This window comes from Drosophila mojavensis, unplaced genomic scaffold, assembly GCF_018153725.1.
Source record: "Drosophila mojavensis isolate 15081-1352.22 unplaced genomic scaffold, ASM1815372v1 contig_231, whole genome shotgun sequence".
Lineage (NCBI taxonomy): Eukaryota > Metazoa > Arthropoda > Insecta > Diptera > Drosophilidae > Drosophila > Drosophila mojavensis.
The window spans coordinates 6,283,909-6,307,441 of record NW_025318772.1 but is presented as its reverse complement, the minus strand read 5'-3'; the positions used below and the strand labels follow the sequence as shown (position 1 = coordinate 6,307,441).

The window sequence follows — 23,533 nt, the reverse complement described above, 5'->3', positions numbered from 1 at the left end:
ATGAATATTTTTGGATTAACACTAAAACGGTCACACTGGTCACATTGTCTGCAGTTTTCTGCGCGCACTTTAGCCGAGCGGCTGTTTGTACGGTCGAATAAGTTCCTGTTGCGGCCACTTGGCATTGTTTTTATGGTGTCGTCGTTCGCTTAACGCTTGTACTAAGCAAAAATTGAATTATCCAGTTTGAATTTTCTGCAAACTGATTGCACTATTTATTAATTTGTGGAAATCGGTAAAAGAAATAGTGTTTTAGCTAGCATTGGCATCTGCATATGCATATGCGTGTGTGCGTGTGTATTTAAGTGTGAGATGGCGAAAATCAATAACAAAGCAAAGTAAATAAAACGCAGGCGAAAAGTGCATACGAAAGTGGCTGTGGCAATGCAAAGAAGAAAACAGCGGCCGCACAGTAAACGTTCTGTTGAGTAAGAAAGCAGGCAGCTTCAGGCCAGGCCCAGTCGTTGTAGTTGTAGTTGTAAATACATACAAGTGGATCCGACGTGACGTGAATTTGTAAAGTGCGCCGTTATAAACGCAGCTTTTGCTGTAGTTGTTGTTGCTTTATCTTTTGCCGCTGCCGCTGCCGCTGCTTCTGCCTCTGTCTCTTCCCCTGTGGCCCAGCATTTTGTGCGGACTCTTAAAAACTCTGCGCTGCCGCTGTTTCTTAATGTTATATATTTTCTGTGTTATGTATATATACATATATTTTAATTAATTCCCATTCTGGTTCTTTAGCTGCGAATAGGGTCAAAATAAAACACGCAAAAAGCGTTTTAATTCCGAGTAAAAAAATACGAAGAGAAACAATTTATAAGCGTGTCTGTCTTCTGTCTGTGCCTCTCTCGTGCATCTGTGAGTGTGTGTGTGTAAACAGAAGAACGCGCGTGATTCATACCTTGATACACCGGGGGCGGCACAGGAAAAGTCGTCGACTGCGCGTGTTGTTGTTGGCCCGAAAGACACGGACACGGAGTCCGTCCATTGAACTGCCGCGGCTGACGGCAACGGCGGCGACGGCAACGGCTGGTGCTGCTGCTGCGACGCGACTGCGACGCAATTGCTTCCTGGCGAAACGACAACAACAACAACAACAACATGGACAAATGTGAGTATGCTTGTTCTAAGAACGCGATGACAAAAGAGAAGAAGAGGGACACGAAAAAAAAAAACTATGAATTTCGTGCCTTGCTGCAGTTTTGCCTTTGTTATTGTTGTTGCGGCGTTGCTGCTGCGCTGCTGCTGATACTGCCGTTGGCTATGTTTTTAGGGTGGGTCCATCTATGCCGTTTATCTATGCCTTTTGCGCTCTACGCTTTGCGCTACCATTCGCATTGTTGGGTGTGTCTCGGGGTGGGCGTGCAAAGTTTCTAGTTTCTAGTTTTTTTTGCCCCTCCACAAGGACATTAAGACAACAAATTTACGATTGTTGTGGCTGCAACTACAAATTGCGGTACTTAGAGCTAACGTTAACGTACGCTGTACATAGATTTTAGATTCCCGCAGAGGCTTAGCCTGGCTCAAGTCAAATAAGAAAATAATAATAAAAAAAGATTCGAAACCAGTTTTACAGTTGACTTTATTTTTTATTACTTAAAAAAAAAAATGAATTTGTTGTTGATGATTTCATACAGCAAAGAGTTTAAACAGTTTTTTCTCTAATGTTTTTTCTTTTTGTTTCGGCTGCGAACGTGCGGGATTTTGTTGGGAAACGTAATGTGAATGGCTAAGACAAAAGATTTGGCTTTGTAGAAACTGAATCAGGTAGAAAAAGTGTTTTTGTTCCAGAAACAGAGTTGGTAAACGCAGCAATTTTAATGGCATGACTCTAAGTACTAGACAAGTTCTGGTCTTTTGAGGTTCGTAAACCTAGTTTTGGAAAGAGCTTTAAATTGATGTCGTACAGAAAATTTGAGATTTTCTTACAACAGTTTGTAGTTGTATCTAAAAAACATGTATAAAGTGAGAAATATATGACTTTACTAAAAATTTAGTTTATAACCCTCTAATTGTTAATCATTTGTGTGGGTTATGAAATACATAAATATACGAGAATTAGGCGCAAATTGAAAAACAAGTTTTTGTGTAACAAAGGAGAAATTGAAATCATTTGTTTAAATTTAAGTTGAAGATTTAAAGAAAATAGCTTCACAGTTTGTAATAATTTGCTTGCTTTAGCTCACAGCTTAGGCTGTAGACTATAACATTCAGTATGTATGTATAGGTATGTTTATCTGCATGCATTTATATACACTCTTTATAACTTCCCTGATAGGGCTAGAGTAAGAGTCGTTGAGCGTGCAATAATATTAATAAAACATGGTTTTGTTTTCTTTGTCAACCTCAAGATTGTTCGAATGTTCAACGTTGTTGTTGTTGTTGTTGATGTCGCTGATAATGTAGCAATCAGCTACCCAATCGGGTTGCATATATATTCAGCTTCCACTCGACACCCGGCCCCCATCTGCCCTATCTGATGATTTCTGTTGATGAACAATTCGAGGCAGACAATGGAGCTCGTCTGGAATGGTTTTGTCTGGGTCGCATTTGCATCCCGAACAAAAGACGCCGCTGCTTTCTTCCGTTGTTTGTTGCTATTGTTGCTGCTGTTGTTGTTGTTATTATTGTTGTTGTTTTTAAGTGATTCGATTTGAAAACTAAAAGTGAAAAATCTTGAAGAATACAAAAGCGAAACTGCAGCAAACCATAAATGATGCTGATGACCAACAGGAAATGCCCAAACACACACACACACACACACACAACGCTTTCAATACACTATACCCATTAGACATGATTAGTAATGGGTATATTGCTGTTTTGTAACATTCAGGGGAACACTCTATAAATATGCTTGATTCATACCCACAGTTGGGTTCTATTTGAGTCAGAAGCAATGAGAGCTAAACCTCAATTAGTTTGAATGAAGTTTATATATCTACAGATATCAAGATGGATATGGTAGTTTTTGAAATTCTACTATAACTTAAAATAAATACCTAGAATTTAATAAAAATAAACAGGGTATCTGACATGGGTCAGGCAGCAGTTGAGCTAATATACCCAGCCTGGTACAAGTAATATGAGATGTACTAGATATACATATAGTCCGGCTGACTAAAATTGTATCTTTCTCTAAATGAAACATAAATATAGCGCATAGTTGGGCAGAGTAAAGCATATACAAATTATAATATAATTCTGAATAATTAATATGAAATTTCCCGGGTATCTTCAGGCGGGGCATGCTCGCCTAGGGCAGAGTTCTATTGCTATTTTCATAAAATATTTTTGTGAAATCTTTATTTTAATACGAATCGCTTATCAGTTGCGCCGGCTGCTATTTGATAAATTGCTTGTGGCAAGCCTTCTTCAGCCTTGTGTCTTGTGGGTGTGGCAATTCCATTTCTCCTCTACTCCTTCGCCGTCTTCTTCTTCCTCATCTGGCTCGGGTTGTGCGTGGGCCCTGCCCAGCCCATGAATCGGCTGCCTTTGCCTGCATTTGCCTACAATTTCTTAGCCCTGTTCACATTAGCACTCATAATCGACTGTATGGATGGATGGATGAATCATCCCATCAGGTCTGAGGTTTTGTCACGACGATTGCGAATTGCAAAACGACGAACAGCTACAAAATTATGCGAGTTTAGTATACTTAGACTCTCGGCAGACGCCGCTTCCCTTCGAATTGAACAATCATTCGCATGCAAATAACTGTGAATGCATATTGTTTGCAGTCCATTCGCGAGGCTTTTGAGTCAGCCCCCAACAACAACAACAAATGCTCGACGTGGAAGTAGCTGAATTGTGCGAGTATTTTTTGTTTTTGCTCTGTGCTAGTTTATCTTATCGCCAACTTATCAGAGCGTACATTTTTTTTTTTTTTTTTACAAATTTATATGGTAACCTATCGAGTTTGGCGTGTTAAATACAAAACTTTTGTGCTACTCAGCTTGCGTCTGACACTGAAAAGAGTTCATCAAGCCATTTGCTGCTCGACTAGGAAATACCTGCATATGATTGTGTTTGACTATGAGATACCCTTTGCAATTTGAGTAATTGTTAGGTGGATGTGTCCTTAGATAAAAGTATCTTGTAATACTAATACAAACTTATATTACACCGTAAAAGATCAAGTTTGAATACTGAAGAAACGGATAACCTTTAAAAAACACCAAAATAACAATACAATAATAAATTTATGAGCTATATAGTAAATTAACTATTGTTCCAATTCTCATGTGACGTTTCTCTTGCCTAAACGGAAGTCGTTATTATCATTAATATATTTACTCGAATTTTATATGCAGAGCTAATATGCCCGTTTGCTTTATAAATTATTATCAGTGCATAAAACGTATAAATAATGAAAAACTATGCCAAGTTTAGTAAATATTTGCGCTGCTTAAACAACCACACGTTATGTAAGTACATATGTATGTATGTATGTATGTGTGCAGGTATGAATATATCTAACTCTAACTCCCAGTGTGTGCTTGTGTGTGTATTTATGCTGCTTTGGCTGATTGGGCGACAGTTTGTAAGACATACGCTCTATGCTCCTTATCAGTCAATTGTTTAGGCATCATTAATTCTGGTCGCAAACAGTGAGAAATGCGGGCGCAAGCCATATAAATACAATCCAAACACATACACACACATACATACATATGTGTATTTGTAGGCATATCATTGAACTGATAAGCGGCAACTGAACTCAAGGCCTCGTCTTCAGTGTGCACCCTCTGGCCTCGCTCTGGCCGTGCGTCCGTTCAATAGCGTTCGACTGTCGCAATCGTATAATTGAAACTTAATAAGTGAAAAGTAACTGTTCTTTAAACAATTACATTTCCAAGAATTTTCCAGCGTTGAATGGAAATGCATTGAGTCAAGCTGGCAATTTGGTTACTCAATTCTAAACAGACGAATTGAAAGTACTTGACGACTGTTCTAGTTTTTCTTTATTGTTTGTCGAGCACTAAAGAGTGAGTGCTTGAGCTGAATGGCTTGAGAGTATTTTTCTGGAATGTAGTGAAAACTTAAATGTAAAGTGCATTCCCTCTTAACTCTACAAATTAGAGAAATGAAAACTTTGAGTTTAGTAAAGTGAATTGTACAAAGAGCTAAACTTTATAGCCTTTTATTTATATAGCATCATCTTATTATGGCTAATATAAAACGGCATTGATAATTTTATTTCAGATTTATATTTTTGTATAGATATAGCCAAGGATCTTTAGAAAAAATCTTATTAACACAATTCTCTTGATTGCATTGTATTTCATGCCTATCACATCTGGATTTCTTTCTTGGATTTAGTTTTTAAAGTAAATTTGGAATTCACTAAAAAATCTCTAGATTTATTTGAAAATTATTAGATATCAAACCCATAAAAAGCCATTGAATCATTAATGCAGTATACATTATCTCTAGACTAATTATTTCTATAAATACCGCAGCATAAATAACGTTTCGAAGTACATTTGTTGTTGTTGCACGGCAAATGGAAAAGCGCTTTGTACTGAATGAAGTACCATTAGGAAAATGTAATCAGCAAGAGGCTCTTAATGGCCAGTTGACCCCGGGCTGCTAGTCAAGTTGCCCACTTGGCCCACGCCCCCACATACCATATACGCATATATAGTCTTGAATCTTGTCTACAAACACACACACACACACACACTTTCCATCGTAAAGTCTTTTTTAATTAAACAAACGACGAGTTGCGGCGGCGCATAAATCAAGCGCATGCGTTTTCCAATTTATCTGCTTGGCCTTGGCAATGAAAAATGCAAAATGCGTGGCTGTGTGGGTGTATGGGTGTATGGGTGTAGGGGTGTCTGGGTGTGAAGGTGTAGATGTTTGTTTGCTCAAGTGCAGCTGTGGGCGTGGCCGTGACGAATCACGCGTGTGACAGTGACACCCAGGCCAAATGACTTAATCGAGCTGCATGACACACAAATATATATATATATATATATATATATATATATATATATATTATATTAATAAAACTCTGCTCTGATAAGCTTACACCTAAAATGCAACACACAAATAAACATAAACACACACACACATATAAATTCCATATAAGGTAGCACTGAATAGTTTGTCTTTTATCAGCTTGGATTAGAGTGTCTTGGCGCCGTGATTCATGCATTGCGATAACTAAATAAATGCCAGAAGCTAATTATTGAAGCACACAATACAACGGGAAAATTTGTGAAGTTGCTCAAGCATACACTTCCATAGAGTATATAGATTTGATGTTAGAATATGACACTTTGAATGAGATTTTATTTTGATAGACTCTGAGCTCTCGGCTTGTTGATAAATGATTTCTGAATCAAATATTGCATGCTGACCATGATTACTATATATAAATCAATATTTATTTATTTATTAGCTATACCATGGCTGGTTAGTGTATTCCAGTTTCGGCAAATTGTTTACTTTGCTTGTTTTGTCAACATTTTGTTTATTTTGTCAATTTCCTCGTCATTTGGCACGCAATGTTTGCGGCTGCGACTGCGACTGCGACCTTGGCCATGAGTTTTCCCCAATTACCGTTACATGTCAACTCGAGTAAACATGAAGGTCGTAAATGTAACAAAGTTCAAGGACAAAGCCTTGAGCCCTGCAGTGTAAAGGACTTTCATAGCTGGAACTGAACGTGTGTAATTAATTGGCCTAAATATCCGATAAGCGAGTCATTATATTGTAGTTTATGAATTTATTGTATAGAGATAACAATTAGTCGATATTATAAACAAATTATTTGTTTAGTAAATGTTGAAGGAGGCTTCGCTTTAAGCTTAATGAGAATAAGTTTACGTCTAATTTCAATGTAAAGTCCATTGGGTATACATATTGAAGGAAGTTGAAGGATAGTCTTGAATACAATATTTATTTTAGATTTCATGTTTTATCTAACTTTCTCGTTCTTAAAACCAATTAATTTTAATCTTGTTTATTTTCTGTTTACCCCGCATTTTAATTTGTTTATATTATTTTTATTTTTATGTCATCCCGTTTGACCTAGTTCTAAAGAAAAGTCGTCAAACATTTAACCCTTAGTTAGCGCCACATAAGCCAAGCCTAGTTAATTTTCCACCTGCCCTTTCACCCCAGTTGGCTGACAGGCCAAGTATAGCTGAGAAAGTGAAGCATGTTTCTGAATTTATTGCTGTCCGCCACGCCCCCATACCATTTTTGGCTTCTTTTAAGTGTGTTAAAACTCAGGCAAACGCAATATAACATTTACGGTTCATGGCCCAAGCGATATAGACAAAGCCAGCCAAAAACTGATTCCTAAGCCAATTAGCATGTGTTTCTTCAAGTGCAGACGAAATGGGGGGAATTTATCTTCACACTCACACACACCCACAGCTATGCGAGGTGTTGGTGTGCCGCGCGAACCGGTTGAACCCCCGTTCGCCATACCTGACTGCTGCAGCCAGGTGTGTGTGTTTTTTTTATGTGGCCAGCAAATTGATTCATTTCCATGCGTCACTCTGTTAACGGCCCAGCAAACTCTCTCTCTTTCTCTCCCTCTCTCTTTCCCTCTCTCTCTCTCTGTCTCTTTCCCTCTCTCAATTTAGCGGAATTGTAGACAGCAGCTCATTGAAAGAAAGAGAAACATCAATGGTAATCTATTGCTATCAGAGCTGGATAATGAAAAGGTCGAGAAAGCTATTAATCATCCACATAGGGTTCAAGAATCTTACGCTTCACACATATGTATATTCATATGCTTACGATTGTATTTGAGTTAAATGATATATTCTTGAAGGTAAACAAGTAAGTAATCAAGCATAAAGGGGTTTACTTTCTTGGTTTCCAAAGAGCTCTTTAATCTCTTCTTTATGCCGCAATTCACGCTAGATGAGTTGTCATTTTCTTTTTATTATTATTTAATTAATTGATAAAGCTTCAGTAGCAGCCTTGGGTAAGGTGACGTAAGAGTTGCGGTTTTCTCATCGCCTGATGTAACTATATGATATATGCATGCAAATTATCTTATCAATGCCTTGAATTAGCATAAATTCCATTCTGAAATAGTTGTAAAACACTTGCTTTGTAGAGCATTTCCAAGTCGTATTTGGTGGTTGTAAATCGATCGAAACTGTGATAAATTGTTCATATTTACGATTTGCATATTTTTATGGCAAATTTAAGCGTTGCGACTTTATTTATCTATTTTTATTTTTTGTTTCTTTTGTGACATTGGCTCAGCCTTTTAAGCACAGCGCATCCCATTTACAGACGCCCACTGCACACATAAACGCCCTCAGGCGGTCAAATGTGCGGACTACAAGCTTGTCATTTTCTTCAATTTTGACACATTTGCACGATTTCCCAGTTGGATTTTTCACACGACACCGCGTGGCATGGCCGTCGCCTCATTTTTCAGCGGTTGTCGCTCATGTTGTTGTATAAGTAGTAGTAGTATTAGTTGTTGTTGTACGTGGTGGTAGTTTTCACCACTTAATGCTGCAACTTTTCACCATTTCTCAGCATTTAGCTGGCGCGCCTCATTTCACGAGCAACGCTCTGGCTCGTCGTTGCATGCTTCCCATTCTACAATGTTGATGTATGCGTGTATGTGAATATATGTATGTATGTGTGTGTAGTAAGTTTACATTTGTAGTTGTTGAGCTTTGTGGTCGCTGTCTGTTGGTTTATTAAAGCGCACATTCAGATGCAATGTGTTTGGCCAAAAGAAAGAAAATATAAAAGAAAAAAAAATTGCGCTCAACACAAAAAAGAACAAATGAGAAATGGCAGAGCGCGACTCATAGATGCCCTGTATAATAAAGACAGTGTGATTGCGTTTCCTTGACATTAGTTCCATTCTAATTGGCGTAGGCTTATGGAACATTAAATTTACATTTAAGCTTTAAATAATATAGAATTTATTAAGTCCAAATTAAATATCAATTTTTAGGCTTAGACTACTTGGAATTAAAAATGATTCTTATTATTAAATAATTAACAAAAGGTATTGTCTAATTAAATTTATTATATAATTGGCCTAGATGTCTTTAGAAATGAAATATAAAATTGCATTTTTAATAATATAGAATTGAATAGGCTTAAAATTTAATGCCTAACACAACTGCACTTAGCCTAAAATAATTATAAAATATTATTACATGAATTATCATTAAATATAGATTTGCTTGTTAGCCAACACATTTCAATATGCCCCGTCTCAGTCAGTTTAGAGGGTATTCGGCGACAGTAACAGAAACCACATTAAAGGTTCATTTGGCTGTCGCTTTGTTTGGCTTTGGCGTGGGGTTAAACTGTAACTGAAATACGGCCGTGTTGGCCCAGTTACAAATCGGCAGCGACTCCAGCACTTTTGCCACTTCACTCTGTCGGCACTCTCTCTTTCTCCTGCTCTCTCCCTCTTGCTCACTCCATCTGGTCTTGTGCAACTTTTAATGTTGTCGTCGTCTGCAAATAAAGTGAAATTATTATGTGCGCCACACAAAGCAGCTTTAGATTGCTTTTGGCAGGCACTTGACTACGTTGGTGGTCCGCTTCTCTCTCTCTCTCTCTCTCTGCTTAACGGCCCCGCACACCTTTTGGCTGCTCTCTTTTCGTCACATTGAAAGCATTTCGAATCACTTAACAGTCCGTCTTAATTGTTCATTATGGATGTCGTTAGAGTCAGTCCGCATTAGCAATTACACACTGCTAAATGGTTTACACTTAGTGTCTCTCAAGTGACGCATCCATTTGCCCATTCCCCATGCAATCCTCAGTATTGGAGCGCACACACGTCATTTATTGGAGTTGTGATCGTCTGTTTATAAAAGCGGCTCTGTCTTATTGCCTCACATATAGAACATCACGTTCAATTGGAATTTATTTATTTGCTCACCTTATTGCATACCCTATGAATTGTCTGAAGAGGGAGTTCCTGTGTACCTCTAAATGGTCCATTGTGTTTCATTCTTTATCAACAATTTATCGTTTCCTAGGGTATTTATATATTTTTTATGGTTATTTAGTCACTTATTCATTTCTACTTCAAGCTGCTTATCAACGTGTTTATTTTTTATCGCAGATTCTAGTTTCCTTTCGCACGCTTCTCTGAATCTTAAGCCTATAAATGTTTCCGTTTATGCCCTATTATGTGTCTCAGCCGTCCTAATAAAAATTAAATATGTATGTATGTATGCTTAAATCATAAAGCAAATTTGATAGAAAATAAAGCGATTCGTGCGGGGGCAGCAGCCTCCAATACCCAATAAGCTGAGATCTCTTATTGTTGTTGCAATTCAAATTGTTTCGAGGGCGAGCGAGCCAAGCGTTGGTTGTACGCGAATTCGCTCTTGTTATATTATTATATTATAAATATGTATATATGTTTGTGAATCGCCGTCTATGGCATTGCTATGATGCGTCATGGCAAGTTTTGTTTTTGTTTGGGGGCTTCTGGTCTGTGGTGTGAATGAACATAATTATGGGTTATAATGACTCTGCAATGCGCTACAGAAAAATTTAAAGTGAAGCTGAGAATAGGCTAAGGAATTAGTTAGAAATGGAAGCTTAAAATTATTTGTAAAGTTATAAATAAAATATATTTGAAAATATTTTACCAGCTCGCGATATCTTTTGGCTTGTTCAGTTAAGTGAAATTTATTATTCTTTTTCCTCAAATGAGTATGCCGCCCATTATTATCAACAATTACTCATCATAGCAAATATTTATAAAGATATATATGTCAAGCAAATGTTTTTCATGACATCATTTTAATTGACCACAAATCTCGAGTCTATACTTGATAAGAATTGTATACTGTAGCAAGAAGAAGAAGAAGACTTTATATCATATCATATCAAATGGCACAAAACAATGCGGGGTTTTTAATAATTCACTTGACATGGGCCACAGTCACTGCCAGCAGTAATCGTTAACCCAATTTTGACGCCTAGTTGACTGATGATGCCCACGATTCGCTTCGTATTGTTTTTGCTTTGTGTGTGTGTGTGTTTTTTTTTTTGGTATTATCATTACCATTCCGAGCATAGCTCCAAATATGGAGACAAAGAGCGTGTCATGTAACTTTTACTTTTTAAGCATTTTTTGTAGGAAAATAAACAAAAATGTGAGTGTCACGTAGCGAAACGATAGACAACACTTTAGCCAGTAGGTGGGGAGCGAGGGGCGGACGGCAGATAGACTCGGCGGGATTGCGCAATAGTAAATATGTGCACTTGGACATTGCCATTAAAAATTGCGCGTGTCCCATATAAGGCTCAACCCCATTGGCTTACTAATATCATGTATCTCTCTCTGTCTCTTTCTCTGTTTCTCTGCAGCAATCTGTGCAATAGTGGAGTACGAGTATACTGCCAAGGAACCAGATGAACTGGATCTACACAAGGGTGCCATCATACATCGCATCAAACAGATGCCCGGCGGCTGGTGGCAGGGCACACTGAAATCCTCCGGCGTAACGGGAATGTTTCCGGATAATTTTGTTCGTGTGCTGGAGCCCAGCAGCAATGGCAACCACAGCGATGACAGTGCGGCGGTGCAGCTCAGGTTAGTGACGCAATCAGCTTAACATTCAAATGACATTAGCTGAAAATTGTGTGAGAGTGATTGATAATTGCTGTGGAAAATTCTTAAGCAGAATCTATTGAAAATATGAAAAAAAAAGTCATTAAAAATATTTTAAAAATATATATGGATACATATATACTTGCCTACAATATACAAATTTGTTAATATTCAATAAAAATCAACAGGAACTTGATTAATTTAACTTATTAGCTTTATTTTTGCTGCCTTTCCCCATTTAATTATTTTATTTCTTGAATTTAATTTAATTAATTATTAAACGTGAATAATAATATCATATTATAATATGAATAATAGAACGATTTATATTCGATTTTTTGTGACGATGAATTGTTTCCAAATTTAAAAAAAGATTTAAATTTATATATTTTTTATTCTCTGAATTTAAACATTTAAAGATTTTTAACCACTTAATATATTTATTTGCTTGATAAGTTGAACTTTTAAACTCTTCGATTAACAGTTAGAATTTAAATTATATGTAAAGCAGATAATTCCTCCGATTTATTCTCTTATTTTATTCTCTCTCATTAAAATTAAATTTTATGTCTAAAATTTTAGTATTGAGCACATATTCTAAAGCCATCTTTCAGCTGGTATCATTGATTGTAAACAGAATTTGTGAATTCGCTCTCTCTCTCTCTCTCTCTCTCTCTGTCTTTCTCTCTCTTTGCATACATTTACACATATATAATTTGTGCACTCTTTTGTCTCTCTCTTTTTATTTGAATTTTGCGCTCTTAGGGAGAAATCAGCGACATCGAATCGTCGCTGTAAAGTCATCTACAGTTACACACAAGTCAACGACGACGAACTGACGCTGGCCGTGGGTGATGTCATTGAATTCCTAGGGGAGGTATGTACACAGACACATCCACACACACTCACACAGACAGATTGTCCATGTATGTATGTATGTGTGCATACATATATATAACCACAAACCGCATACACTTAGTGCCCACAACCCCCATTTAACCTCTTTGCCAATAAGTTTTGACGCAACCCAATAACACAGAACTGAAAGCGAATATGAATATGAATATACGAGAAAAGAACGTATTTTTGTGCTGCTTTGCTCTCATTTAGGTCGAGGAAGGCTGGTGGCGCGGACGTTTGCGCAGCAAAGTTGGCGTATTTCCCTCAAATTTTGTGCAACATATCGAACCATCGCCGATTTTGGCCTCCAAGCGGCCGCCAACGATTGGTGCAACGGTCACGACATCGGCGCTAACAGGAAAAGCTGCCAACGTAGCGACAGCAGCAGCAGCAGCAGCGACAACAACGGCAACAACAGCAACAGCTGCTCCTGCAGCAGCAGCGGTTGCACCTGCAACTACAGCCACAGCAAAGCAATCGAAAAACAAAGCCACGGCATCCACAGCCGCTGTGAGTGGAGCAGCTGCTGCTGCTGCTGCTGCGCCCACGTTACCACCGAAGCCGCATCGCGACATTTGTCGCGTGGAGTTTCCCTATGCGCCGCAGAACGAGGACGAGCTGGAGCTCAAGGTGGACGACATTATCACTATCATCAGCATGGAGCTGCCGGACAAGGGCTGGTGGAAGGGCGAGCTGAACGGCAAAGTGGGCGTCTTTCCCGATAATTTTGTCAAACTCTTGACGCCCTCAGAAGGTGAGTGCGCATAACAACAACAAGAGCCATCCATATTTATATCATTCATCGCATTCATTTGGCATTCATTGTCGATGAGTTTTGATTTGGTCTGTCAACTGCATCATTCATCGTCCGTCATTTGCCGTCATTAGCTCTCATCCGCATCTTCGTAGCGCTGCATTTAATTGGATGCAATTTTCCCCAAATTGAAATTTGAAATTGAAAACTCAAGCCCGGGCCGACCGGATCGTCAATTGACGTGACGTCCCCAACTCGTTCCATACAAAAGTCAATAAACGTTTCGTTTCGCTAATTGAATTAATTAAAGAAAAACTTGTCGAATTTGTGACGAGTGTTAAATGAACCCATAGACGTAGTTAAAGCCACGCAAGCAACTCTATCATACTGATAAGATTGTTACCAAAATGTAAATGAAACATAGTTTAAATTGAGCTACACTTGTGATATAGTTTCTATAATAAATAAAGTAAATTTTATAGTATATCTATATTTTAGGAAGTAAACTTTATAGTATGTATATCTATATAAAAAAGAACCCATTTATCAATAACTGATAACAGTTTGTTAGCACTGTGATAGTTTGTATCCCTAGGTGTTATTTTGATATATTAAGACATGCAAGACCCAAGATAACTCTGGAGGAAGTTATCGGGGGCTTTCCCATATATATCTGCTGAATACATGAGTTGTATCTAGAGTGTTTTGTTGAAGAAGATTATAATATTCTTAGAGGGTAAATATTAAAGCTGATATACATATATGCATATACCAGAAGTTAAGTTAACTTTGCAAAGTTTAAAATCTATATATGCATATGGGAAAATAAGGTCGTTCTTTTGTCTCAGCTAACAAGCATAGGTAATGAGCTCAAAGTATTAGCTAGAATATATATGTATGTTACCTATAGACAGTGCCTTATCGCGTTTACGCTTTGTAGACTATAGAAGTGACAATATATGTCTATCGTTCGTAGCTCCTCCAAATAGTTTATAGAGCTTCTAGCCCAAAATTCGAAAAGTCACACAACATTCTCATCCCACGTCAGTTTAGATCCACTTCACACATACACACACACGCACACACCCATATATTCACATATGCACAACTCGACTCGACTCATTTCTTCAACATGTTTATAACGAATCACTGCATACAACATCATCTCAACAATTATATATACATATATATGTATATTTTCCATTTTATGTTTATTATTACTTGCATTTTGTTGAACGACTTTTATTAGCATTTTGTTTACGTTTCACTATCGCTCTTATGTCGACTTTCTTGCTCTACGAGTAATTCAAGATTTTATTTGTATTTCTTTATTTTACTTTATCTTCTTCTTCTTCGTCTTCATTTACTTATATACATATATACATATCTGTGATGTGTCGTTGTCTCTGTGTAATTTTCCTCTACACTTTTCTCCCTCTTTCTCTTCTACTCCTCTTCTATCTCTTTCTACAATATTTCGTGTGTAATAAAAAACTCCATTGCAACGACAACAACGGCTAACTGCAACTACACTCTGCTACACGACCCACCATACTCTACACTCCACACTCCACTCGACACACTCAACACACACGCACACCAACTACACTCTGATGTGCCGGCAGCGCCTCTGCCCCCTCCGCGTCCACGGCCACGCACACGCCGTGGTGGGGCAGCGGGTCCGGGAGTGGGAGCGGGACCGCAGCGCGGCGGCTCTTTCGAGTTCTTGGGCGCTCGCATGGCCAGCTTTATTACGACGATTTGTATGTAAACGAGTTTTTCCAGTGGCAGCCTCAAGAGTTTTTCTTTTCGTTTTTGGCCAGTTTTCATTTTCCTTTCTCCGTCGTGCCGCGAGGCCTTTTCGATGTGAAATGGAAAATCGCTTGGCTCTTTTTGGCCATGTACATAATTTCTATGATTTATTTTCCATTTTCATTATTGTTATTATTTATCTACAATCTTGAGCTGGCTTTCTTTGGCGCCGGCAATGCTCTCGAAAAATTAGACACAGTCTCTACTCACAGCCAAAGACGCGGAAAATCTTAGCCAAAGCGCGCTTGGCATCGTTTTCCTTAGCCAATGCCAATGCGGTTTTTCATGTTTGTTTTCGCTTTTAGTTGTCAATTTGCTTGGCTAAACTTGTTTATCTTATATATATGCATATATTTATATTTATTTATACTTTTTTTTGCTAGCTATTTGTTTTGCCTTTGTTAAACATTTTCTTTTGTTGCCTCTGAAACGTTGGCGTTTTCTACGCGTTTTTTTCGCGCTGTTTAAAACGCGCAAACGGCTTTAACTCAGTTACCTAATTAGTTGGCTGCTGCTTTGCATTTTATTTCACCTATTGTTTATATATGTATATAGTTATATATATATTTATATAAACATATTTGAATCGTCTCACGTTGCATACTTTGCGGTAGCCTGCAAAAAATATAAAAGTTGATTTAAATCGATTTTTATTTTTGTTGATTTTGCACATTTTGTTGAGTTATTTGGCCTCAATTACATATCAATTGAAGCTGTTAAGTATTTAGTTTTAAATTCGACCTGTAATCGCTATAAGTATGTTTTGCCGCTTATTTTTGATCTTTTGCACAAACCCCATATAATGTCTATACTCTTTAAATTATTAGCTAAAGTACAATAATAAATTTGTTTCACTAATTCCCAGGCACAATGGTCTAATAAAAACTTCAACTGCTAAGAGTTAACACAGATAGATTCTGAATTTAATTTTCACATTTTGAAAGTTTTTGTTATTGCTTAGAAGCTCCTGCCTCTTCCTCTTCTTCTTGATAGCTCACATTTGATTAACATGGAGTGTATACATAATTCGTTATGGTTGAATGTAGTTTTCGCATGTAAATCAAATTTATTTTTATTTGTATTTTTCTGGCTTTGCTTTGCCATTAGCTTTTGTCAACGTCGCAGTTCCAAAGGCAAAAGCAAAAACAATAACAGCAGCAACAACCGCAACGCCAAACCACCTTCGCTTGAAGCAACAACAACAACAGCAACAGCAACAACAAGCAACACAATATTAAAACATCAGTTGTAACTGGTTTCTGTGCTTCGTTTATTGTTTTTGTTGCGGCTTTTGTTCCAATTTGATGTTGCGCTCTTTGCTTTCGCGTCTCTCTCTCTCTCTCTCTCTCGCTCTGTCTCTCTGCATGTCTCTCTGGGCTCGCTCGCACATAATCTACTTGATCATGAGCGCTGAACTTCATTATGGGCGCACATTAGGCAGCGATTATCTGAGCCGAGCCCCGCAACATCAAAATGCGCGCGCTTCACTTGTCGGCAGGCGCTCTCCACTTCTCCATCTTCTCTTTCCACTCTGCGATCTTTGCTCTCCTCTATCTGCACCCTTCCATCATTGTTTGATTGTTTTAGCTTTTGGCTTATCAACAATGTTGCCAAGAGAGCTGCTCTCCCTCTATCGCGCTCTCTCTCTCTCTCTCTTGAACTGTGGCTCTCCCAAGTCCGAGCAGCGCTTTTTGTACCTTTGCCAGCATTTTTGTTTACCTTTTTGGCTCAGTACGTTTTGATTTCTTGACCATTTACGTTATTCAATTATATATTTCCTTTTGGCGCGGCGTCAAGTTTATTTTTTTTTTTTTTTTTTTTTTTGTTGTCTTTCTCTGGTTTTATTATTATTGTTGTTGCTGCTGTGACTGGTGCGTGTGCTACAATTACCGTTCTTGCGGATTTCTTTTGCTGCTTTCTGCAACTGCATTTGCCACATGGGCCAAAGCCATGGAGTTTAGCTAATTGGCAACTTTTTGTTGCGGTTTGCGAGTTGTCGCTTTGAAAATTGAAACATATAATTAAATACACACGCATGTGTATATCTGTGTGTGTGTGTATGTGTGTGCGAGAGATTGATGATTAGCCTGTTAAAAGTTAAAAAGTTAAAATGAAACGCAGTCATCATTAAATCAAGGCAGGCAGTCAAGTTTGTTGCCTAAGTCTTTCGTTTTTTGTGCTTGTGCGCGCGCTTCGCTTTGCCGCTGGCAACGGCACCAACAACAAAACACCAATGACGCTCAATTACTCAATACTTAAAAATAAAAAAAAATAAAAATAAAAATATCTTATATATTAAATTTCAATTCGCGCACAACTTTTAACTGTTGTTGTTGTTATTGTTGTTGTTGTTGTTGCTGCTGGTGCTACTGCTTATGCCTGTTTGTCATTTGGTAGCAGTGAAAGTCGTCAGCGCATTCGTTTTTGCCATTTGCAATTATCAACGGGTCGTAGCCAAGCTGTCTATTCTATGGCAAACTTTTTGTTGCCATTTATTTGTCTGTTGTCCATTTTCTGATTGTTGTTATTGTTATTGTGATTGTGATTGTTGCTGTCGCTGTCGCTGCTTTGTTTTGCCTGACCTTTACACATTTAAGCGTTACTCAATCAATGTGTGCTTCGATTTCTGTTGCCATCAACAGCATTTATTGCCGTTTATTTATGTATGTATGCGCGCCTCGCACATTTGCTATTTATCTTAAGGCGTTTGTAGTAGAGATGTGAGCGTGTTTCTTCACGTGACACGCACGAGAATTAGTTGAGGCATTTAGTAATAGACAGAAATTAGGTACAACTATAAGCATATTTTCTGTTAAAGTAGATCATCTTAAGTTATTCACATAATTTGATTTCCTTATTTTTCGAGGAGCAATGATTTAATTTCGTTGTTCTGCTTTAAGCGGATCTTTTCTCTCCTCATGAACTGTTTTTGGAACTGTTTACATAGAAAATATAATTCATTAATTCAATAACGAATTTCTAACAAATCTTGTTAAACCTTTTATAGTTTTTAATAATAATTGATTTTAAAATTCTATTAAAATATCCTAATATCTATTCATAGTTTTAAGGAGATCTCTAATGTAATATTCTAATACTTAAGAAAAATTTGAAAGTTTTCCAATACCGTAAAAAGTTGAACTAGTAATTAACTAAGTAATCATCGTTAGATTCCCCATAGTGTATATTCAGATGTTGCATGTGTTTGTGCGTCTCACGCACGCATCTCTAGCTGATCACTTGTAGTTGGCTGTGTGTGAATTGGATTTTGCATTTGGCTCCTACGCCACTAGCGCTTTGTTTGACAACCACGTTAATTTATTGACATTTGGCAACAGTTGAGCGGCGAAACTCGTTTCGTTGTTTGCATTATCGCTCAGCGCTGCTTAGCTCAGCTGTTGCGGTAGTCGCTCGGCGGTTGCCATTCTGAATGTTAGTCACGCCGATGCTCGCGACGTGCTCATCTTTAATAATAAACACAACCCATCACATCATAGCACAGCACAGCACAACGCAATACTTGGCTCAAGTTGACCCAACTTGTCTCGTCTGGACGGAACTCAACTTGAAGTGCGCGATTTGTTGCTGTTGTTATTGTTGTTGTTGTTGATGCTGATGATGATCAAGCGCTGATTGTTGCTTTTGGGTGGCCTAAAATGCAGCCCACATTCAGCGATGAATACAGCAACTCCATTGTCTAAAATGATTTCAACATATTTCTGCCCTTTTGCAGTCGCGCCTATTAACGAGCCATCAACAGCAGCGGCAGCAGGCACAACGCAGCAATCACAGCGCAAGATAAGCAACACGAGCCACATGACCACAACGAACTCCAGCAGCAGCAGCAGCACCACCACTACAGCGGTGACGCAGCAGCACCAGCAGCAAAGCAGCGCTTCAACCACATCGAAGGTCTATATCAAGAAGACGGGCAGCAGCAGCAATTCGTCCACAACGGGACGCAAGGAGAGCTTCGGATCGCGCGACTCCCTCAATGATATACTCAGCGAAACGGGTCTGCCGATCGGCACTGTGGCCGCCCAGCGCAAGTCGCTGGAGAACAAGAACCTCGATCTGAGCAAGCTGCCCGGTGGCGCTGGCAAGCAGCAGGGCAGCCAGATCATAACAACAACAACAGCAACCACTAGCAACAGCAGCAGCAACACTTCAGCCTCGGCGTATGCGGAACTGCGCAAGAGTCTGGACAATATGGATGAGAAAATAAAGTCGCCAGCGCCGCCGGCGGTGGGCAAAAAGCCAAGTGTGCCGCTTAAGAAGACGCCCACGGGTGGAGTCACAGGTAAGTTGGCAAAATTCAATTGAATTGGAATTACTCAAAGAGCAAGCGCTGCAGTCAAAGGCAGTTAAAGTAGTAAGTGGAAGGCTTACCTTGTGAGTTCCCAATAAAAATGCTAGAGTTTCAGTTATGTATGTGTCGGTGTTTTGGCTTAAAGGCCATAAAAAAGTGAGTGCTGCAGAATTGAGACTTGTGCACTGAGAATGTGGAGGAGCCGTAGAGGGAGTAGCCATTACAGCTCAGAAAGTTTACGATTTGTTAAGAGTTAGAAACCCACTTTAAGCAGTGGTAGTAGAAGTAGTTCGGGTGCAATGAAACTGGAGGAATACTTTGGGGAAACTAAAAAGAGTAATAGATGAAACTATTTAGTAAAAAAAAGGTAGTTGATTGGAAAAGTAGTAGCAATAAAAAAATATATAGGAATATCAATCAATTAATCCTAAATGAATAATTTTATAAAAATTACTATTCGCAATAAGGAAAGAAGAAGAAAAATGGGGCAAATGTTGTATAAATGTTGTACTAAATATGAAGAATGAAAAATATGACCAAAAACCACAATATAATTTAAAATGTTATGAATATACATAGATAGCAGAAGTAATGAGTGTAGTTAATGTTTAATATTCATAAAAAATATAATAAATCAGTTATAGGTGAATTAGATACGGCAAAGCAACTCTTTGAGCTAGTAAAGAAGCAGTAGAATCACGGATGAAGTCGATAATTAGTAGAGGTAATAGATAACGTTGAAAAAAAAAAGAAAGACAATTATGGAGAATGAACGCAAATGGAAAAAGAAGCATAAAGAGAATTAAAAGAGTGAATGGAAATAAAAGATGTGGCAAAAGATAAACTGAACTGACGATTTATATAACTGATGCAGAAATATATGGTTTCAGTGGTACTATAGCAGTTCACAAGAGCTTAAGTGTAAACACGACCTTAAAATTGGCAAACTCTTTGAGTGATTTCATTCAGATTTCAAGTTCAATAAATAATCGCTTCTCCCTCTTGCTTTTGCAGGCGGCATTCTGGCCGGCGGCATGAAGAAGAAGAGTGCTGAAAGTAAATTAACCAGTGCCGTATCGCACGACGTCTCCGATGGATTGACTGGCAGTAAACTCTTAGGCGGACAGCTGCCCGAAGCGGGCGCAGCTGGCAGTGTGGTTATGAGACGTGCTGCTACCATAGCCGTTGAGGATACGGACTTTGATCGTGTGGAACGCGGCTCAATATTGCAGGACATGCGCGCGGGTCGCGTCAAGGCGCCCAAACGTCGACCGCCCTCGGCGGCCATCAATGTGGTGGGTGAGAGCAACAACAATACGGTGTATGTCAACGGCAGCGGCATGGCCAGCAGCGCCAGCGAGCTAAGTGAAGATGGCGGCGCCGGTGGGGTTGGTGGCAAGCAGGCGACAGGCTCCTCGGATGACAATTCGATGGGCGAGGAGCCGCAGCTGGCCAAGCCCAAGCCACGCGAATGGGAAAAGAAAAAGGCACCCTGGATGGAGGAGCTGAAAGCATCGCAGGTGACTCGCAAAAAGACCTCGCCCAACGTTGAGCCCCGTGGCGGCCCAGTTTCCGTTGCTGAGCGCACCTCAAAGCTGTTCGCAAGTGAGCAAGCGACAGTCGTTACCAGCAGCAGCAGCAGCAGCAGCAATACGACTGCAACGAAAGTGCAATCGAGTGCGGTGACCTCCTCTAGCATCATGCAGCAGTCCATGATCGTGGAGAGCAGCACCAGTAGCAGCAGCAGCAGCCAAAAGCTGGAGTCAGCAACCACAAATATTATAAACAGTAGCAGTAGCAGCAACAACGGCCACGACGCCATCATGTCCAAGAGCATGTCTGCAGCAAAGGCGACGGCGACAACTGCAGCAGTAGCAGCACCGGCAGCAGCACCAGTTGCCGCACCCACTGCCATGAGCAGCGATGAGGAGTCACGCGCGGCACGCCCCAAGAGCTTGTCGATACGTAATCGCAGCGTGTCGCCTCTGGTGAAGACGAGCAACAATGCCAGCAGCACGCAGCAGGCGGAGAGGAGCACCAGCAACAATGTCAGCGTGAACGACAGTCCGGCGACAGCGTTGCTCAACAACCATCAGAGCAACGCCGATACCCTGCCACGAGTGCAAGAGCTCGAGTGCCGATTGGATAAGCTGGAGACGACAGTGTTGACGCAACAGCGCACCATCGAGGAGCTGATCCGGACGCTGCGCGAGGAGACGGAGCGCGTGCGGGTGCTGCGTGGCGAACTGGACAAATACGCGCAGTGCGTGACGCAAGTTTGAAGCAGCTTGGAGTTCCAATCACTCGGAACTCAGCCAAGTTCTGCCCATAGTCGTGCTTGCACCCAGATTGTTGTTTTTTGTTGGCCCGCTTAGCTGTGTGCGTTTGCTTTAGAGATTTCTGTAGTTAAAATCCATTTTAGCTAGCCTTAATCTATGTGGTTTTCTTAAATAGAAGCGAAAGTCGTGAAATGAAGCTGTCAATAGAACTTATTCTTTATTTGTACATTCCAATGCTTGTCAAACCGTGGGGCAAACCGTATCGAAGACAATCCCAATATTGTAGAGCGTATACGAAAATCAAAACTGAACTTGTACTTATCAACCGAAATATCAAATTTCAATGTTAAATCCCAGCTAGTTCACAGCGAGCTGCCTTTTATCCATATATCCAGTAGATAACACTATAAATATATATAAACTATATAATTCTATGATTATGTTCATTTTTGATCATTTTGCCATTTTTTGTTTAAACTCAAAAATTTGGTATAAATTTGCATGCTGCATAAATGTTTCAGTTCCAATACGAAGTACATATATACGTATATAACTGTATATCTATATATATATTTTTGATAAGCATTTTTTACAATTTTCTGAAAACATTGTGGGCATTGTGTGATCTTTTTTAAATGAGCTGCGCTGTAGCATAAGCATAAATCCCAATTACAGTTTGTTTTGTTCATATGATTATGATTATTTTTATGATGTATTAAAGTTATGAAACATGTACTATAAATATTAAAGCGAAGATATACAACACATATAAATAAATAATAAATGTTCGATGAAGATGCCTAATGATTAAGTAATCCAAATAAATAATTAAATTGAAACGTTTGAATGTCTCTTTTGGTTTTTATTCTTTCTTTCATTCTTAACTCATCTGATTATCAACTCGTCAATTATCAATTCATATCATTAAGAAATCATTCCAATTAAAACTTAGAAAATATGCGTGTAGTTGCACTTTAGCTTAGCTTACCGTAACAGTTTAATCACTCTAATCAATGGCTCAATATATAAATAATTTGTTTCTTTTTATTAAACAGACAACAAACGCGTCGCGGGAAATTTGATAATTGGATGTTCTGAAGCCACAAATTCAGCATTTGTCATTTTGTTTAATGAATGTACAGCAATTCCTTTTGTTTTTGTGATAAGCTAAACTTATATTTAAATATTGTGCATTTGGAACGTTAAATCATTAAATACAAACAATATATGGCTAGCTAGGCAATAAGATTAAACGTGTACGAATCTCGCACTCCAATTATTATTAGCAAAATGTTGCAAATTTATTTTGATAATATGATATTTAATATTGCTTGTAAATACTGTAAATTGATATATGGCTTGATAATAAACATTTACCATAAACTTATCAACTATTTCCGCTTTCATATTTCCATTATGATGGCTAAAAATGATATGTAATTTTGCAATTTGTATTTCCGTTAGTGTGGTGGCGGTCGATACAATAAAATTGGGCGTTCGCAGCTAACTTAACGCAACTCAAACTTGCGCTTGCAGCCAACTTCATGTAATGCCCATGCCACTTAACAGAGATATGTTAAACGAGTTAACAGCTAAGCCGTGTGGTAAGCTTCAAAAAGCTTTCATGCAGTTGAATTGAGAACACGAGTATTGCGTTTCTGCTGCTGACCGTTGGTCGAGCATAAAGCTTACCCGAAGCCGACTCTTTGTCTGTGGAACGAAGTGTCCGTTCTTTTCTGAGCCGAAACTTTTGGGCTGCTTTGATGTTGATCCGTAAAAGCTGTTGTCACTGTGATTGTTGCTGGGCTTCTGCTACGCTAGCAAATCAAAGCTAATCAACACATTGCACAGTGGTCTATTACTTACATACATATTTTGATGTTACAGATATTTTGGTT

General features: G+C 38.9%; 1 protein-coding gene across 3 annotated transcripts; it reads left to right on the top strand.

The window, feature by feature from the left end:
- Positions 1–46: 46 nt before the first annotated feature.
- On the top strand, positions 47–23,026 carry LOC6575146 (serine-rich adhesin for platelets). Of its 3 annotated transcripts, none has more exons than XM_032728544.2 (9): positions 47–235; positions 739–1,108; positions 11,338–11,563; positions 12,347–12,458; positions 12,692–13,235; positions 14,861–14,998; positions 18,781–19,347; positions 20,371–21,619; positions 22,691–23,026. In XM_032728544.2, the coding sequence occupies exons 2-9, from the start codon at positions 1,099–1,101 to the stop codon at positions 22,731–22,733; spliced, it is 2,889 nt and encodes a 962-aa protein (XP_032584435.1). In that variant the 5' UTR covers positions 47–235; positions 739–1,098; the 3' UTR covers positions 22,734–23,026. The 3 variants fall into 3 exon arrangements, with proteins under 3 accessions (XP_032584435.1, XP_032584431.1, XP_032584437.1); XM_032728540.2 differs by having other exon boundaries at positions 47–338; XM_032728546.2 differs by lacking the exon at positions 14,861–14,998 and having other exon boundaries at positions 47–338.
- Positions 23,027–23,533: the final 507 nt, after the last annotated feature.

Excerpts from the sequence above, each read along its gene's own strand:
- LOC6575146 (XM_032728544.2), top strand. Across the intron at positions 13,236-14,860 it reads ACTCTTGACGCCCTCAGAAG|CGCCTCTGCCCCCTCCGCGT; the intron begins GTGAGTGCGCAT and ends ATGTGCCGGCAG. Across the intron at positions 14,999-18,780 it reads CAGCTTTATTACGACGATTT|TCGCGCCTATTAACGAGCCA; the intron begins GTATGTAAACGA and ends GCCCTTTTGCAG.